Source organism: Mesitornis unicolor, unplaced genomic scaffold, assembly GCF_000695765.1.
Source record: "Mesitornis unicolor isolate BGI_N332 unplaced genomic scaffold, ASM69576v1 scaffold1451, whole genome shotgun sequence".
In the NCBI taxonomy this organism is placed as follows: domain Eukaryota; kingdom Metazoa; phylum Chordata; class Aves; order Mesitornithiformes; family Mesitornithidae; genus Mesitornis; species Mesitornis unicolor.
In genome coordinates, this window is record NW_010162911.1 from 843 (window position 1) to 20,335 (window position 19,493).

Sequence of the window (19,493 nt, forward strand, 5' to 3'; positions counted from 1 at the left end):
AAAGCGCTCAGTAAATTAAGAAATGATAAATACAGGGTATTGGAGGTTTGCAAACAAACATTTTAATAGGAAGACTGCTCTGAATATATTCTGGCTTACTGGTGACCGTTGCTGCTGGAGCAGAAGTGCTAACACTTGGGTTAGCTGGTAGCACTGCTCAGGTACTCAAGAATGTTTGCTGCCAGGAATTTTTCATCTTTATTCAAGTTTTGACATTGTGCTGTAGTATTTTTATCTTTCTTGTTGTGTTAATGGTTGTATTAATATTGAATTATTTAGCATGGATAAATAATCCATGAATGAATCTGACCTAGTTATTTGTAAGGCATTTTTAATCATTCAATTATAATCTCTGTAATTAGAGGAATGCTAAAAAAAATGTTATCAGTTCTCATCATTGCTGAAATTTCTATTGCTTGAAACTAGGCAGGAAATTAATTTTTTTGTCATTCTGCTTTAGAGCTAACACCTAACTTTTTAAATCAAAGACGGTAGCTGGTATCTGACAAGAGCCCTGCTGGTGCTGAAAAGCAGATTTGCAAATGCATAGGAGGTTCAATCTGAATATGAGGAAAAACCTTTTACTGTAAGGGTGACAGAGCATGGCCCAGGCTGCCCAGAGAGGTTGTGGAGTCTCCTTCTCTGGAGACATTCAAAACCCGCCTGGACGTGTTCCTGTGTGACCTGGTCTGGTGATCCTGCTCTGGCAGGGGTTGGACTGGATGAGCTTTCGAGTTTCCTTCCAACTCGTAATATTCGGTGATTCTGTGAAATGCAGTAGATACAGTTACTTCAGAAACAACAGTGCTGGCCAAAGGCGAATGCCTGGAGTTAGCAGTTTTGGGTACTGCTTTCAGATCACAGCAACACATCTGCCAAGAGCTCTAACTGTCCCATCCGTTGCTTTATATGAATGATTTTCTCCTACTGCAGATTTAGTTTTTGCTTTCAAAATTTATAAAGCAAATTATTTTGCTTTACAGATAAACATATGCCACTAGACCCAGAGTAACAATCAGTGTGTGTGTTTAATCTGTGATAAAGAGAAGGTAATATGACGTAGTTTATCATGCTTTTGTTTCCAGCTAAGCTAAGTAGAATTTCTATATATATAAACCCTGATACTGGGGCTAAATTAATAAATATAGATTCAGTTCCAATGCAAGTCTGTTCAACACTTCTGAATCTCTCTCTTTGTTTTGTTGTTGTTGTTGTTGTGCATCTTTGTTTCCTTTTTCATTTAGCTGGCCAGCAGGGATTATCTGTTGCTTTTGATTTAGCCACCCATCGTGGTTATGATTCAGACAATCCACGAGTTCGAGGAGACGTTGGAATGGCTGGAGTTGCCATTGATACAGTGGAAGACACCAAAATCCTTTTTGATGGAATTCCTTTAGAGAAGATGTCGGTTTCTATGACAATGAACGGGGCTGTCATTCCCGTGTTAGCAACATTCATTGTAACTGGGGAGGAACAGGGAGTGCCTCAGGCCAAGCTGACAGGGACAATCCAAAATGACATCTTGAAGGAGTTCATGGTCCGAAATACGTACATTTTCCCCCCTGAACCATCCATGCGGATTATTGCTGACATCTTCCAGTACACCTCAAAGGTACTGCTTGTTTAAATGTATTTACTTCTGTTATTATATCTAGTTAACTATTTATGAGGCACTTTGGAGAACAAAGCAGAAGACAGGAAGACCTGTCGTAGGGAAGAATGATGTGCTTGTGGAAAGGCCAGGAGGGGAAGTTAAAATCCCAAATCACTTACGGCATCAGTGTTAAGATTTTTAAGTCAGTCCATATCAAAGTCAGATTAAGATGAGCCTAAGCCTGAATGGACGGCAGGAGGCTTGGAGATGAGGAAGAGACAGGCTCTTCTTTGCATAGAAAGCAAGAAGCCACATGGTTAAGAAATGTTTTATGGCTGTAAGCAAGAACAGAGAGGTAAGAAATATTAAAGGACTTATGCTATGAAATTAAGGATGAGGAACGATTAATGAAAGGAGTGAAGTCCTGAACCAATGATTGGAAGTTCAGCACTACCAGTTGTTTTCTTAGTTTCATTTTCACTGGGGCGGTAGAACACAGCCTGTAATCGAGAAGGATACTTACGGTGGGTGATGGTTTAAGCACAATAAGTAGTGCAAAAAGGTAAAAGCATGTGAAGTAAACATCTGCAGACACCATTTAATAGAGATGGGTTATATTTGCATTCTACAAAGAATGGATTATTTGTGAATGTTGATAGAACAATTATCTGATCTGCCCCTTCTGCTGTCATACCCTGTTGTCTTTTCTTTTTGCAGTATATGCCAAAATTTAATTCCATTTCAATTAGTGGGTACCATATGCAAGAGGCAGGAGCTGATGCCATTCTGGAATTAGCTTATACAATAGCAGATGGCTTGGAGTACTGCAGAACTGGACTAAAGGCTGGCCTTACCATTGATGAATTTGCACCAAGGTGAGCTACAGAAATTAGCAAGTATAAAACTCACTTTTGGTAAGCGTAATGTAGAAAAAGATACAGCCTTATTTTCAGAATTTCTGGTGATAGAGAACCTGTTAGAGCCTTTGGCAAATTGTTCCAGGAGCTCATTCACTGCTTAAAAAGTGCATCTTTAGTATAATGAGTGTTACTGGCTTTAACTATGCATGTGTACATTCATCAATCATAGAAGCTATAAGCAGGGAAAAGTAGATCAATCAGTCTGTTCCCTGATATGCTGTCCAGTATGGAACTGATATTTGATTTGGATTTTTATTTAGTCAGGGAAAGGATGAAAGCATGCTTATAATATGTAATGTCTACTCATCATAAGTAGTTTGTGAGCATAACTACGCTAGTAGATTGTGTCCAGGAACATTGCCTGGCACTGGAGTGTCACTGTCTGTATTAGTGACTTGCTGGAATGCTGCTTGACTTGGAGCTCTCCCAAAACAGTCCCTGGGGACAATTTAGCAGTGCCAGGGTCCACTTGTGTGCAGTTGCCTTGTTTGGAGGCTAAGACGGTTCATTGGCATAGATGTGTATCATTCTGTAGCGACTGGCATCAGCGTCCAGGACATTCTCATCATGTTGTGTCTGGGTTATAGCTGTAAAAAAAAACTAACCAGAGACCTTGCTGTAGGATATCTTTACTGAAACTGAGCTATTAGAATGGTTTAATGTTTATTCTGTTTATGTGCTCTTCTTACAGGCTCTCCTTCTTCTGGGGAATCGGCATGAACTTCTATATGGAAATAGCTAAGCTGAGAGCTGGAAGGCGGCTGTGGGCTCACTTGATAGAGAAAATGTTTAAGCCCAAGGATCCGAAATCTCTTCTGCTGAGAGCTCATTGTCAGACTTCAGGCTGGTCACTCACTGAGCAGGTTAGAAATTGGACTCTTATGAGCTTCCTTATTCAAATATGTTCTCATAGTGTATATCTTAAAAGGTGCTGCTGGTTTTATTCATAAAGATGCAGCTTTCTGAAGAAGACAACCTGTTCTACTCTCAGTCTGACAAATGCACACACTAGCATTGGATACATATTTTTGCTTATGTAACACAAGAAATGTTCTTGAGTGCTTGCAGCATTGCTTCCCAAAATCCTAATTTACAAAATACTTAAGTATTCTGGCCTGCCATGTAGTGCTTAGGTTAAAGGGCAGAAACTAAAGACTTGAGAATGTATTCACAAAAGGATTCCAATATGGTAATAGGCAGAGTCTCAATGCCTAACTTTTCATTGTCTGGCTTCATTTTTATTCTGGAAACATTGTCTTAAGCATGTGTTCTCTCAGTCTAGTGGTTACTGAATTGAGAACAGCATCCAAGCCTGCTAAGTAGACAGAGAATTGCAGAGAGGTGCTTAGGACTCAGAAGATGAAGCTCTCCCTTGGATCTGTCCTGTAAGTTATCCTTTCAGAATGCAGCTGAATGAGGAAGTATAGGCTCCTTTTCCTCAAGATCACTGACTTGAGAATTTGTTTGAGCGGCCAAAGTCGTCTTTCATGTCCCTCACTCTTACTGCTGAAAAGTGAAATAATGGTTGCAACTTGTCTGCTGTTCTGAAACTGGGTGCACTTTCTTTATGAATTAATTTTTTTTGTCCACGATATTGATAAGCGATACATCAGTTTGTTTGGGTGTTTATTATTAACTGTTCTCTTTTCTAGCTTTTGATATAATTACAATGTTTCAATGGGGAATCTTGCATTAATTTAATTGCAGTGGTGTATCTGTGACTGATCTGCCTCAGACTCGTGACAGAACCTTTGAGCTTCAGAGCTCTCCTTTTCCTTCCAGGATCCCTTTAACAATGTTATCCGTACTACAATTGAAGCAATGGCTGCAGTGTTTGGAGGCACACAGTCTTTGCATACAAATTCCTTTGATGAAGCCTTGGGTTTGCCTACAGTGAAGAGTGCTCGCATTGCTCGGAACACGCAGATCATAATTCAGGAGGAGTCAGGTATTCCTAAAGTGGCAGACCCCTGGGGGGGATCCTACCTCATGGAGTGCCTCACCAATGATGTCTACGAAGCTGCTTTAAAGGTCAATTTGCATAACCTTTTATGTTTTGTGGGGAAATTTTAGGTATAGGACTTTTGAGAAATGTAATTTAAGGGACTGTTTGATAAGTTGATAACTTCTAAAGAGGGAATTATTTTACACTTATGCTTCAGTGATTTCTTTGTAAATGAACTATACAGAAATACAGCATTCCAGTAGACTACATTCAGAAGGGAAATATCCCAGTGTGGAACAAATAACCAAGCCCTGCAAAATCCCTTGCATGCTGACCACTCCCATTTTTTTGGGATCTCTGCTTTATGTGTAAAAAAGCAGAGTTCAACATGAGCGTCAAAACAACCTACTTAATTACGTGCATACTCGTGCCTGCGGTGATCTGTTTGAGACTTTAAAAACACAAAGTTTTATAGCCAAGACTGTAGGCAGGCAATTGTCTGGCCATATTTGAGTGTTATGCAGAATTTAGATTTTTTTTTCTCTTGGATCAGAATATTTATTTTAATAATATTTTTAGCTGCTAGTCATAACTTGCATGTGAGAAGTACTGTGTAGCCTGGCCATACTTGAGTATTATGCAGAATTTAGATTTTTCTTCTCTTGAATCAGAATATTTATTTTAATAATATTTTTAGCTGCTAGTCATAACTTGCATGTGAGAAGTACTGTGTAGCATTAGTCTGACTGGTGGCAATCCTGCATAAAGGTACATGCTTATATGTCTAGACTACAGCTAAACCCAGTGATTTTCCTTCTGAGCAAATTACTGCTCTTATGCAAAGTCCCATATTAATAATTCATACAGGCCCAAACAATAGCCTGTGACTGTACAGACACAGCTCACTGTCTGACACGTGGTTTTTAGGTCCTTGCCAACTAGGACTCTTCTGGACAGTGCCCTGCATGGTCTGTTGGCCATTTTTAGTAGGCAGGTTGAATGCAGTCGCCCTGTTTTGGAGCTGAATGGGCTTCTGCTCTGTGAGAGCTGAACCAAGCCATGCCACTTGTCTTCAGGATCAGACACCCTGGCTCTCAAATTTGAAGCCTTTTCATCAATGGGTGTTACTGGCTGAACAATATACCATGCACTGTTAGGGAATTCGTGGAGTTCTGGAATTTGCTCTTTTCTTTGAGATGTCTCTTATACACCAAAACTTGTAGTCAGAGACATGGATATAGGAGACTTTAGAGCACAGGATTTTATATATAGATATAATAAAAAATTGGATGGCAGTACAAGTGTAAAACTGCTTTTGTGAACCTTGCTACTATGCATTTTCTAAATCCTCTTCATTTCTCAGCTTATTGAGGAGATAGAAGAAATGGGTGGAATGGCCAAAGCTGTTGCTGAGGGAATTCCCAAACTCCGTATTGAAGAGTGTGCAGCCCGAAGACAAGCCAGGATTGACTCTGGTAGGGAGCAGGGAGAGGAAAAAAGGGAAAACCTTTGTATAAACGGTTTTTACACACATTTTCATTGTTTCCTTTTTCTCCTTAATTTAGGAGTAGCAGATTGTGAGTGATAAAATGGTAATATTTTAGTTGAATGTCAGTGAAAGCTTCTGGAAAGATAGAGCAGTGTGTGTGAAATACAGTACCAGTATGAAAACATTCAGTCTTGCTTGACAAATTTAAAACTAGGTTAGACAAAGCACTAGAAACACTAATGCAAAAGAAGTATTTTGGGTCCACAATGGTTAGTTGCTTAATTTCTGAATAGTTTCTTTAAACTGTGGCTCCTGAATTCAAAAGCACAGCCACCAGCAGGTGGCAATGTTGGATGTATCTGCCCAAATTCGTGGTTTTGCTTGAGAGCTGCCCATTTTTCCTGTAGATCAGGAAAATTGCAGTCATCACAGATTAGAGGATGATGTAGCTCTTTGTGGTATATATATGTATATGCATATGTACACCAAGTAAGTATATGTAGAAAAGTGTATACATGTCCTTACAGCTCTAATTTGTTTTTTGTAGTCTGGATTTCAGTAGTAGTCCAGTAACAGAAGCTAGGGATAATTCAAACATGAAAGAAGTTACATGAACTTTTTTGTTTGGAGGGAAAACTTGAAGCAGATCTTTAATTAAGACCAATAAACAATAATCAATGAAGTTCTGTGTTTCCTCTTCCAAAGTAAATTACTTCATGTTTGCAAATAAGAATGGTTATAAAGTCCACACTGAATGAAAGCTAAAATAGTTTTCCACATGATATATTAATTTTTCATTCACATGGAGTAGTTTTAGGGAGGAATTTCACTTTCTTATCTATCTGGTAAACCAGAGAAGTAAATGCAGAGCAGTGCAGGAGACGAACACTTCTGCTTGATTCTGTAAGGTTCAGTTATGTAAAGTTAAAAAGAGAAAAATAGCTAGTGCATATTAGTGACTCATTACTAAATCAGTTTGGAAGATAAATGCTGTTCTACTTCAAATATTTTTTCTGGGCTAGTATTCACTGAATTAAATGTTCATCTAATAATCTCTCATTATAAAATATGGAAAATACAGACTTAAGTCCTTTCTGTAGAACAAGTTTTAAGTATTTGAAATGTATACATTTATAGAACAAAGTGGTACATTATATTGCTCAGAACTTTCTTGTCCTGTTAATATTGTGTCTTTTCACAGTAGTTTGCAAATGTATTCTGAGTTTCTGGTGTTTCCACTGGAAACAGGGTCTGAAGTAATTGTTGGAGTCAACAAGCATCAGCTAGAAAAAGAGGAGACAGTCGAAGTTCTGGCTATTGATAATACTTCAGTCCGTAACAAGCAGATCGAGAAGATTAATAAGGTGGGAATTACCTTCTTAAAAATGAAAGTTCTTGTAATTGCAGATAGAACCTCAGTAAAGGTGGCTTGCCAGAAACTTGACCTTCATATTTCTGAGAACCCACTCTAGTCTTTAGTGGAGAAGCTGGATTTTTGTTCCGCTTCAGTGGAGGGTGATGGAAAATCCCAACAAACAGAAAATTAGAATCTAAACTTAAACAGTTTTGTTACGTTTATTTGGTTTTAATCATTGTATTTCAGATAGTCTCATGAATATATGTCTAACCTTTCAAAATTGAGGACTTCACATTTACTGAAAATAAGATAGAAAGTAGCTATGCAATGTTTAGCTCTAGAAGTACGTGACGTTGCTTAATCACTAAGTCTGTTTGGTGCAGCTTGCAAGTGCTATTAAGGGTCAGGATTACGGAACCGGAAATCAACATCCTCTTTCATAATTAGTAAAAATGTAGATAAAATAGTTTTAGTGTTGTTTTATGGACTTGTATGCTTAGCTGAGAGACCCTTTTACTTCTTATCTTCTTGAAATATATAGCATAAATTGACAATCCCGTGCCTCCAGAATTAATATTTGAAATCAGAAAGTTTTTCAGACTCAACTTCCCAGTTCACTTTGTAGTTTGTTTTAACTTAATATTTTTCTCCTCCACTTTAGGTGAAGGCTAGGAGAGATCAAGCAGCAGCCCAGCAATGTCTCACTGCTCTGACACAGTGTGCTGCCTCCGGGGAAGGCAACTTGCTTGTGCTTGCAGTAGAAGCAGCACGTGCAAGGTATTGGGGTGGGGGTGAATATCCAACTGCTGTTTAAAAATGGGTGGTTCATTTTCACCTTTTAACTGTTGTTGGGTATGGTATCAGTGAGGTTGGTGTCCTGAGCTGTTTTGGGGTCTTCTTCAGAGGTGGAAGTAAAAAATTGCTGCAGTTTGACATTGTAAGGTAGACTATTATATTTTACAGTCTCTTAAGGCTATGCTTTAATTTCTCACAAAGAAAATACAAAGAATCTTATATGAAATAATGTTTTTCATAGGCATTGTGTTGTTTACAACTTGACTCTTACCAGTTTCAGGACATAAGTAGGTTTCTCTATCACCCTGCTGTTTCATAGGTCAGGGAGCTTAAGAAGTGTCTGAGATGTGAAAATGGATATTCACAATCTTATCATTGTCTGTTGCTTCATCCTTCCTTGCACCAGATTGGTGTGAAAACATTTTTCGATTGAAGGAGAAATAAGTTTACTTAGCCAGGCAAAGATGTTCAAGATGCTCTTGAGGAGTGCAACGAGGCATCCTTTAGAGTCCAGTGGAACATTTACTTTTTTTGCCTAAGGTGCTTTTAAGACTGTTTTCATTCCTAAAAAACAGGCTGTAGAATAGATCCTATCTGCCTTCTTTAATTGACTAAATGCCCCAGAAATGAGGGAACCAAATTGACTCTTTACTGGGGTGCTGTCCTGTTTTTACTGTGATGTCTCAAATTCCTTCATTCCCTTTCCTTGAACACTTAACAGCCATATTTTGAATGCATTTTCTCCCACAGAGCTTGTCACAATTCTGCCAGCAGGGTGTCTACGCCTCTCTTTGAGCTGTAAAGGTCACAGGAAGGTAGTGTCACGTTTACCAGGGATTCGTCTCTTCTGTACCAAAATTGAGCAGTTAACTGCTAGTTTCTCTCCTTGATGGCCTTGTTTTTATTATTTGTAAAAGCATTAATGGACTGCATATCCACTTTGTAAGTTGCAAATGCAAAACTTACTTCTGCCTCAAAACTATATATGGGACATGAGCACAGAAAGAAGTTGTCATGGCATCTGATAAAGAGTGTTTGAAGGAGCTCTGTGAGGATTTACAGGAGCCTTTCTGTTAGGGGCACCATGGGAAAAGATTTTCAAGTGAGCACGTTCATCCTTTACAAGTAGTAGACAAGTAGACCAGTATCACCAGCATGTTAGTGACAGACACCTGTCTCCTACTAAATGGAAAATGATGGATTTTAATGACGAAGACAAGTAATGTGCTTCAACTGAAATAAAAGGAGTAGCACAGAATTTTCAGGAAAGTAGTCAATGGAAAAATCTCCATGGACTAATATGGAGATTTCAGTGCTGACAAACACAAGTAGAAAAGTCTGAAGTGCAGTGTAGCATGTAGTGCTGCTGCTTTGTCTGCTTGGTCTGTGTCCTCACGGTACTTTGTCACCTGATTACACACTGCTACCTCTCACACTACCATTTCACACTCGCTGGTGAAATGCAGAGAGAACAGAGAGAAGGTGACAGTCCTAACAGGCACATGGTCATTGACTTTCTTCAAATTTGTATTTGTGCAGCATAGCCTCTACAGCTGGTTGTGAACCACTGGGAGAGTCACAGCACAAATTGCTAAAGGAGATGGATCCTGTGCCTGGTAGGACACTCTGAATTGATCGATATCCTCCCTGGCCATCACAGTTGTGGTTGTCATTCATGCCATTGACCTTGCTGAATTGCCCAAAAGCTTTCCCAAAAAGCAAGCTCCTCTCTTTTGGAAATCGCCTGCTTTTGAGGAAGCACAGGGAACCTCCGAGCAGTTGAGGGATCTGATATAGCATAGTTGGTCAGCAGTAATTCTGAGCAGTGTAGAGGTTCCTAAGATGCAGAATACAATTTGCAAACATTACCTTTGCCACCAGATCTGTTGTAAGGGCTGTAAGCTCATACAACAGAAAATAGCTATCTTTTGGTCTCCACTTACAAAATTTTAAGATGACTTAAAACCACAGATTAGGTTATAAATTACCTGTTTTCCATCAAAAAAAGGCTGCTATGAAAACACGCAGTTCCACACAAGAAAAATGTGAGTGGCAGTCATATGAAGGAAACAGAAATTTATACGATAAAGGCAAAGTGACTTCTGTTCTATCAATTTTGCATAATTGTCTAGCAGGTTTTTAGCAGCATGCGTTCCAAAAACTGTAAATTAATAATAAGAATTGATGCTTGTGCTGCTTCAGTTTTATAATAGTGAGTCTCCAGAACTAAATTTTTCTGTAAAGATAAGAGAAATGGGAGGGGTTTTATACAGCCAGATTGTGAAAAACTTGTCCAATGTATGACTGGGTGATTAAAGAAAAGTGTAATCGTCATTAAAAGTAAGCTTTTTCTCTCCTGATAAGAAGAGAGGCTGTATTCCTGGCTCCAGTTGGAGCTATTCCACTGGGAATGCATAGTTGGCACCCACTGATGCAGCAGGACTATGTAGAGATTTATTTCTTTAGAAGAGAAGGCAGAATTTTCAAAATATTGTCAAGGGATTTCAGAAGCAGAATTTACAGAAGAAAGAAAAATATTTCATTTTTTTGTGCAGTACACAAAAAATTCATCCCAGCCACCAGATTATAATTCAACAAAACTGGTAGTCCAAACCATTTCTTTTTTACTTGTTACATGAAACTTTCATTCACTCTTCTACAAAATGAGAACAGAAAAGCACAACAGAAGTATATTTACACATCCTACACTTCGATTTAAAACTAAAGTTATACTCAGATGCTGAGAAGGAGGAAAAAGATTTATCTAAACTTACAGTTTTCTCCAGAAGAAAAGACACACGTTATGCCATTGTAAGCCGTCACCAAACTGCCAGTGTTTACACAGGAGTAAGTCCTCAGTGTTTATGCATGGGATGTATCCATATCAGGCTGCAATCTGTGATGTCTGGCGGTCTGGGAGGGAGTCAGTATTTGTGGATACTATTTTTAGGTCTCCCACAAACTTGCTTTTAACCTTGGGGAAGTCATTTAATCTAGCACTTATACAGTTACATTTCAATTTTTTTGTTAGTAATTTCAGAGCACAGTCATATTAATAAGATTATTTAGATGTCCTGAAAAACAAAAAGCGATTATATCAGTGAGTAAGGTCTGAGAACTGTTGTAATCTGAGAAGTGCTTACTAAACTATCTGAGATCCTACAGGTGCTGTAAAAATGAAATGTATTATGTACTGATGTCAGTGGGTTCTGATGCAATCATGGACAGTTTGCTTTAAAACTAATGCTTTCTAAATCATTGCTAATAAATAAATGCAAAGAAAGTATCAGACTAAGTCCCATTCATACACAGCCATGCAGGTACTATAAATGTATATATATAAAGGTGCCCATAAGAAATCTGAGGAAGTATTGTTTACAAGGTCATGTAGCAATAGGACAAAGGGTAATGGTTTTAAATTGGAAAAGGGGACATTTAGGTTGGATGTTAGGAGTGTGGTAGCTCAGTGGCACAGGTTGCCCAGAGAGGTGGTGCAGGCCCCATCCCTGGAGATATTCAAGGTCAGGCTTGATGGGGCTGTGAGCAACCTGATCTGGTACCAATGTCCCTGCTCACTGCAGGGGTTGGACTGGATGGGCTGTAAAGGTCCCTTCCAACCCAATACATTCTGTGGTTCTATGATTCTATGAATTTGGTATTACTTTGCATTAGCTACTTACTGTCTATGATAGACTGCTCTTATTTTTCTTTCGTTCTTTGACAAAGCTTGCAGCAAGTTGTATTCATTTCTTAGAATACACAAATTCTCTAGTCTTTTTCTATTCAAATATAAGCTAAAATATTTTCATCAAAATATTTTTGGTGAAAGATTTCATCAAGATCTCAGTAGGAAACCTTCAAAATTGTTACACGGTACTGAATCCCAGTTAATTTTATAGCAGAAGTAAGAAGCTTGCTGTGATGGAGCTGCTAGCTGAACTGTTCTTGTCTTTTCTGCTACAGTCTGTTAGAGATTTTACACAGAAAGGTGGAATCCATTAAACATGGGATTTTTAAATGCTCTGGGACAGAGGCTGTTATTTCTGATGTTTGTACAAGAAGACAGCACAACTTAGTTGACTTCTAGCACTGGTGCTACAGCAGTAAAATGTGTATTATTTCTAACATGCAGTGTCTCCAGTAGCAAACAGAGCTTGTAACTTGCGTGTTATGGATTTCTCAGAATTTCCCAGATTCTTCTGCATCTCAGTGCATAAAGGAGCTATGTCAGGAGCAGAGAGAAAGAGTAAACACTAAAATATAAGCATCAAGGGAAAGGCAAACAAGTTCCAGTTAAACAGTTAAGCTGTGGTCTTTTCTGTGTGTCCTTACTTTTTTTCCTCTTGATTTAAATATTGAATTTTAGTATGAGTCCAAATGCAAGATCTTGCAGTCTGAGCCCAAAAAAATTTCCTGTGGAGAAAATTTGATTTACTTTCCTGAAATATTTTGCTTTGCAGTGATCCCTGTTGCCTTGACACTTGCAAAATCACTTCAGTGAACAGTATTTTCTTAAAACTCCTCTTGCTTGTTCTATTAGTGGATGACACTGGGGTGAGTCAGATGTTCAGAGCTGCAGCACCAAAGAGGAAACGAGTGTAGCTGAAATTGCCCTGCGGCAAGGCAAATAGTTGTGCCTCTGCCAGTGATTTGTGCATTCAGTTTTCATATAAGCCTCCTGATGGCATTAATTCTTGCTTTCTGTATCTTAGGTGCACTGTTGGAGAAATAACAGATGCAATGAAGAAGGTGTTTGGGGAACATAAAGCCAGTGACCGAATGGTGAGTGGAGCTTATCGCCAGGAGTTTGGAGAGAGCGATGAAATTCTTCATGCCATCAATAGGTGAGAAGAGCTTCCCAGGAAGCCAAACACAGCCTCATGTTCAATCCCTTAAACTTTAGATACGTGTGCTACTCACTATGCCCTAAAAAAGCATTCCTCAAACTTGAATGACATCCTCAGAACAAAGCAAGGACCTGCCCAGTCATTCATTGCCTGTAAGCAAGTAAGGAGAATGAGAAGAAATAAGTGCAATAAGAGAATAGTCAAAATTCCATTGAACTTGTATTTTCTTGCAAACAAAATCCACTGAGGTGATGTTAAGATTTGAGGATTTTGTTCAAATAGACCAAGCGGCTGTAGGATTAAGAAGCTGAGAAGCATTGCCTGAAGTCCCCATACATGGGACACTTCTTTTGAAGACTCTGTAAAAGTAATCTCTACAAATATTTCCAGCAATTCATGTTTGCAAAACCTGGTTTTGGTCTGCCCATAAGATGTCCCTGCAACTCCACTCCTAGTGTTCCTAAAATTGTAAGGTTAAAATGTGTCTGGATTTCCACATACAGCTTCCAGTCTATGGGAGTTACTTACTCGTATCACAAGGGAGAAAACATCAGAAGATGGCAGTATGTGTGAAAACAGTGCCCATTTTGCCTTTTGTCAGCTTCTGCCTTTGCTGCTGTCCTCTTGGGTAAAGAGACTGAATTGCTGCAGTGGGTGCTGACGTCGTATGAATCGATGCTCGTAAGTCCCTGCTGCGTTGGGGCTTACACATTAAAGAGTTACAGGATCTCTTAAAAGGGAATTACTTGATGGCTTCACAATTGTGATGTTTAGCCTGACTTGAAAGTACTTGTGCTGGGGAATGTCACCATCACTTTTTTATTTTAAATATTTATTTCAAATTTAAGTGTTTGTAATTATGCATTTACATGAAACTGAACTGATTGGTTGAGAATCAAGATGTAGCTCCCTTTTTTACATACCTGCCTTTATGCCCAAAATCTTATGTACCAGTTAGTAAACATGGTAATGAAACTGCATCTACTACATGTCACCTTTGCGTAGGCCTTCAAAAGTGTGATTGCACACTTGCCCCACACTTAAACCAAGCCCTAGATTGCTGTGATTTGGGTGGTTTTACCCTGGCAGGCTTGGAACACCAAGTGCTGCTCTTGTTGGGAGGGAGGCTGTGGTGGGGGAGTAAGAAAACAAGAATAAGGAAGCAGAAAACAATACAGAGAAAAGGATTTAAAGATACCACAAATAAATTCAGGTACCTGCTCCACTGATATTCTCAGCAGTCCTTAGGAATAGAGAAGGCAGGCCCAACTCCCGTACATCCTCAACCAGAAGCTTTGCGAGCCTCCTTCTTAAGGCTCTCTTCACGTAACTCCTTTTTTCAAGCTGTCCAAGTTCTTACTTTTTCCCTATTACATGATGCATATTCCTGTCCTGGAACCATCCCCTGAGGCTGTTCAAATTTGTGCTGATAAATGCTTTATCTAGAGTAATTCTTTTCCTCAAACTAAGCCACTGGATTCATACAGTGAACATCCCGGCCAGGGCAGGGTATGATTTCAAGGCTCACCAAATCTATACAACTTCATCAGTGCTAAACAACTTCAGAATGCTCAGAACAGTACAATAGTAAAAAAAATAAAAGGCAAACAAAAAACAATAACAAACCACCCAACCTTTATTTCTGATAAATGATAGCCTTAATGTCCCACTCAAAGACAGCTACTGGCGATACACGGATAATGAGCAGGAAGATGAAGGATTAACATCTGAGGCTGTGGTTACACGGTCACCTTAATACAACAGAAATCTGAACTGCCACTTAGCAGAAAAAGGGAGGCACTGGAATGAGTGCACAGAATGGGGGATATGGTAATCGTTTTCTGGACAGGCTTGGGGCCCAGCTGGATGATGATGCACAGTATGATGTCTAGGACCCATCTGTATAGCCTGTGTGCCATGCAAGTACTTTTGAAATAATTGGTCGTAATTATTCTTAAAATCTAAAAATTGTGTTTTAGTTAGTTGTAATTCATCCGATTAAATGCTCAAAAAAATCTGTATTTTGTCCATTAGAAAGGAGAAGTGTAGTGGAATGGTTTTCTTTAAAAGAATAACAAGTTATTGGTGAGGCTAATAAATACAAGAAATCAGTAATCGTGTAACATGGATATTAACATCGTGTGCCGACTACACAGACAAACCATGACTTAAAAGGTCTTTTTATTTGATGTACAGAAACGATGCTACAGTTGCAGCCAGTGCTTTTGTATTTGTGGAAATACTTCTAATGATTCTCAGTGACTTAGATTGACACATTGTGTTTTCAATCAGAGTTAACAAGTTCACGGACCGCGAGGGGCGCAGGCCTCGTATACTTGTCGCAAAGATGGGTCAAGATGGCCATGACAGAGGAGCTAAAGTTATTGCTACGGGATTTGCAGACATTGGCTTTGACGTGGACATAGGTCCTCTTTTCCAGGTATGACTGATTAAGTGGTGTCCTATGTGTTTCGAATGCAGCAATTTTCCCTCAAATGCTTGTTTAGCAACCAGGCTGTTTCTTGTCACGTAATCCTTCTTCCACATAGACACCCCGAGAAGTGGCCCAGCAGGCGGTTGATGCAGACGTGCACTGTGTTGGTGTGAGCACACTTGCTGCAGGTCATAAAACTCTTGTGCCTGAACTCATCAAAGAACTCAACGCCCTTGGCCGGCCGGACATTCTTGTCATATGCGGAGGTGTCATCCCACCTCAGGTACGGGTCAGCATCATTTCCATCAAGACTAAGGGACTGCTTTATTTCTGTCTGTGTTGTTTTTAGCTATTTTCTATATCCTGTTAATGTCAGGGGTGATTTACAGTGCTGAAGGCCACTGTGTACAATCACCAGGGTCAGCACAGATCTGCAGGGTGGTTGCAGAGTGCTGTCAGGTCTCATTGATCTGGTTTTCTGTACACCGGGTCCTGGTTTAACTTGCAGTATTTGTTGGATGGAATATTAAGTTGTGTTGTGAAAAGATTAGCCTCAGGGAGATCTTCTTTATGTTCTTTATGTTGTTTCTGATTACCAGTACCTTACATATTACTGATAAAGGCTAGCTCCTGTCTTGAGACTTTATGACTTCCAATAATAATTTGAAAGAGGCACTAAGGCACACAGTGACTAGGACTCACGGCAGGTCACAAAACCTATAGGCTATACATCTCGTTCACTGTTTAGCCTCCCCTCGTGTTCCCTGTCGTCAGACCTCAGTGTTGCCTCTCACTCCCTCTGCATGCCTGTTTCTCCTGAACTGTTGAACAGTTTCTTGGATTCCCTTGCAGTCAGATCTGTGCCTTTGTCTTACAATTTTCCTTTGCTCATCCACAGTGTACCTGGCTGTATCACCTTTAGGGTCATCTTCTCTCTAGAGAGATTAAAATTGGTTTTGCCTATAAATCTGTTACTCCCTTTTCCCAGACTGCTTCCTTTTCAAGCCAATTGGGTAGGTGTTCAGGAATGACAGACTTTTAAATTGACCAAACAAAACTCGTAGTATTTTTCTAGAAGACAAATCATGTCCTGTCCAGCATCTCTCAATGTCTTTCCTGTGGATGTTTTTTTAATTTTTCTTTTTTTGCCTCCTAACTACTGTATTTTTTCCCTCTCCCTTGTTGCTGTGGTGCCTCTCTCTGGGACTTGTTGAATATGCTTTCTCAGGCCCAGCATGCAGGATAGAGCATACACCAATTATAAACTATCGATTTTCTGTTGCGCTATTAACTACAGATCTTACATTTCTTTCTGAACAGGATTACGACTTCCTGTATGAAGCTGGCATTACCAATGTGTTTGGTCCAGGGACTCGTATTCCAAAAGCAGCTGTCCAAGTGTTGGATGATATTGAGAAGTGCCTGGAGAAGAGGCTGCAATCTATGTAGTGCTGAAATTTCACACAACACAACAAGCCTTATCCTAACTGCTTACACAACGTAATCATCAGCGAGAGATGACCAGCCACACGTACCTTTGGTTTCACTGCCCTGTGGCCTGGTGTTTTCTGCTTTCTAAGAAAGTTGTAAATTCTCTGCTTGTTCTAGTTGAGGATTATTTATATATGTACCCACAAGAAAATTTTATCTCTAAAACTGTGACTTCAGGGAATGAAGGGAATTCAGTAGGTGGGTTTGTTTTGGTTTGGGGTTTTTTTTTTCCAGATATACTGATAAATAAAAGATCCGTTCAAGTTCATTGGTTGATCTCTTTTGCATGTAGATAACTTTTGAATTTTTGGCAGGCGTTGTAGACCTAGAAGACTTCAGACAAAATCACTGAAGTTCAGCAGAGATGTGGTTGAATCCAGCAGCACTTTGATATTAACATTGTCTGATTTAACTCTCTTTAGAAACAGATAAGTAGAAAACCCGCAATTTTTCAAAGTTTGTGGTTTGCTTAATAGGATACAAACCCTGCATCTGGCAGTAACCCATGTAGGAGGAGCTGTGCACCTCCGCTCTGTCTACATCACTGCTGTTCCCTGATACTTCACTATTTCTCAAATGAAGTTCATTCTAGCGCTGCTTCTCCCTTCCTTCATTCTGTATTTTTGTCCAGTGTTCTTGCTATCTCTGTCTGTTTAGCAGTTGGACTTTCTTCAGGTAAATTGATCCTAAATTCTCACTATTCTGTGTCCCTCCAGAAGGAATTAGATTTCTACATGTGAAAAGTCCTTTGTGGCATCTATACAAGGCAAAGGGGATGTGAGTGTCTTTTAAGGGGCAGTCTTTGTCATTATGGCCCTACTCCACTTCATTTTGCCTTGTTGCTCATTGCATCCCATCATAAAACGAGACTACAGCTGTGCTGGGAGAATGCTTGTATCCACCTTATGGTGGCAGAGGCGGTAGCACACTTCCAAGGTGCTCAACACTGTCATACTTTATTCAAAATGAGATTTTCTGCAGTTGGATGGGAACTGCAGAACCAGTTAATAACACTGCATCCTGACTTCAAAGATTGCAGTTGATGAGATCTTCACTTAATATAAGGATGTTTAATGGGGCACGTGCCCATAATCTCATACTGCTCAGAATCAAGGTTAAGCCTCTTGCTGTTTTCTTCTCTCTAATTAAGGCTTAAAGTATTTATCTCAAAGCAAACATTTGCCTTGAAAACTCCTGGGGTGTTTATCCTCAACTGTAAGTATCTGATTCCCCCCAAGAAGGATTAGTGTGGTTCAAACAAGGATATACAGAGAGTGACAATTAAAATATTCATTTGTGTCTTTTCACAAGCCTTCTTGCCTGCAAACAGGAAAAATACGTAGTCAAAGTGTCAGTGACCTCTAAACTTTATGACACGGGTTTCATTCATCTTGTCTATGATTTCTCTGCCCTTTGGCAATGTATGCCATCTACCTGCTTTTGCCTTACTGATACCTCTTTTTTTTTAACTAGTGATTTTAAAAATCTGCATCTTATTCCCTTGAATTCAATAAAAAAATCGTCACCAGCTTCAACTGGAATCTCTCCAGGGAAGGAGAGCCCTTAAAGCTGTAGATTGGGACTAACGTACATTGATTTTCTCTTATCATATCAAGGTTAGAAAACAAAACGTTGAGCCTAGGGAAGGAATGGTTTTCTCACCTGGCACATAGTGAATCAGGCCCTTTAAGGGAAGAAAATACTCAAGTGAACAGACTTTCCTTCAAGCGAGTCATCAGGTTCACTGCTGAAGCAGAGATTCCTTACGGGATGACAAGCTCAGATGGAACATGCTTTTCCCGTATGTGGTCCGCTGCTGGAGCAGCATAGCAATGAGCGTGGTGCTTACTGACGCGTCGATGTCTGGTTGTCAGCCCTCACTGATAACGGTGAGCGGTTGCCAACTGAAATCAGATGCTGCACGTGCTCCTCAACCTGGCTGCTTTAACCCTGCGCTGCTGTTGGCTAGTGAGAATTTGGGTTAGTGCAAAACCAAGTAGGTGCTCTGCAAATATACTGAAACATTTTGCTTCAGTATTGTGGCATATTCCAGGACAACATGATAACTGCGAGACAGGACGCTCGGATCTTTCCGATAGGAATGAGGAAGATAGCAGCAGGTTACTGCACGGCTAAGTCATTTCCCATAGGAAGTTCCCAAACAGTCGATATTTGTTATCTGTAAAGCATTTTCTGTTATGCAAAGATGCAAGGAATACAGATAGGACAAAGGGCTGGACATGTGGAGATCACCATTTACACGTAGGAATTGACTTACTATAATGCCTTGTCCTTCATGAAAGAAGCTTGGCTAAAGAACTTGAGCATAGCACCATGTCCCAGGCCAGTGTCCTAACTGAAACAAACTTCCTGCTTGATTTCAGTCGTAACCTCCTGAGCGCGGTGGATGCTACGTGGTAGATCCTACAGAGGCCAAATTTCTATGTGTCTCACAACCTTTAGGATCGGTGCTTTTGCACTTGCGTTAAGCTGTTCATCAAACGTTCAGTGCCTTACAATGATGAGCAGCAAGACCACCTCTATTGTATGGGTAAGAGAAGAACCCAAGACGAAGTTTAAGAGACTTCCCTCTTAGCCACACTATCAGTCCTGTGCCTCGA

General features: G+C 39.8%; 1 protein-coding gene across 1 annotated transcript; it reads left to right on the forward strand.

Moving 5' to 3' along the window:
* Positions 1–1,244: 1,244 nt before the first annotated feature.
* MUT (methylmalonyl CoA mutase) lies at positions 1,245–17,147 on the forward strand (the record flags this gene model as incomplete). The annotated part of the gene is made up of 11 exons (XM_010193752.1): positions 1,245–1,612; positions 2,312–2,469; positions 3,206–3,377; positions 4,297–4,545; positions 5,823–5,934; positions 7,197–7,312; positions 7,967–8,082; positions 12,813–12,944; positions 15,240–15,387; positions 15,497–15,664; positions 16,702–17,147. Coding segments are annotated over 11 exons (1,868 nt in total), but the record flags the coding sequence as incomplete, so codon positions are not given.
* Between the last annotated feature and the right edge of the window lie 2,346 nt (positions 17,148–19,493).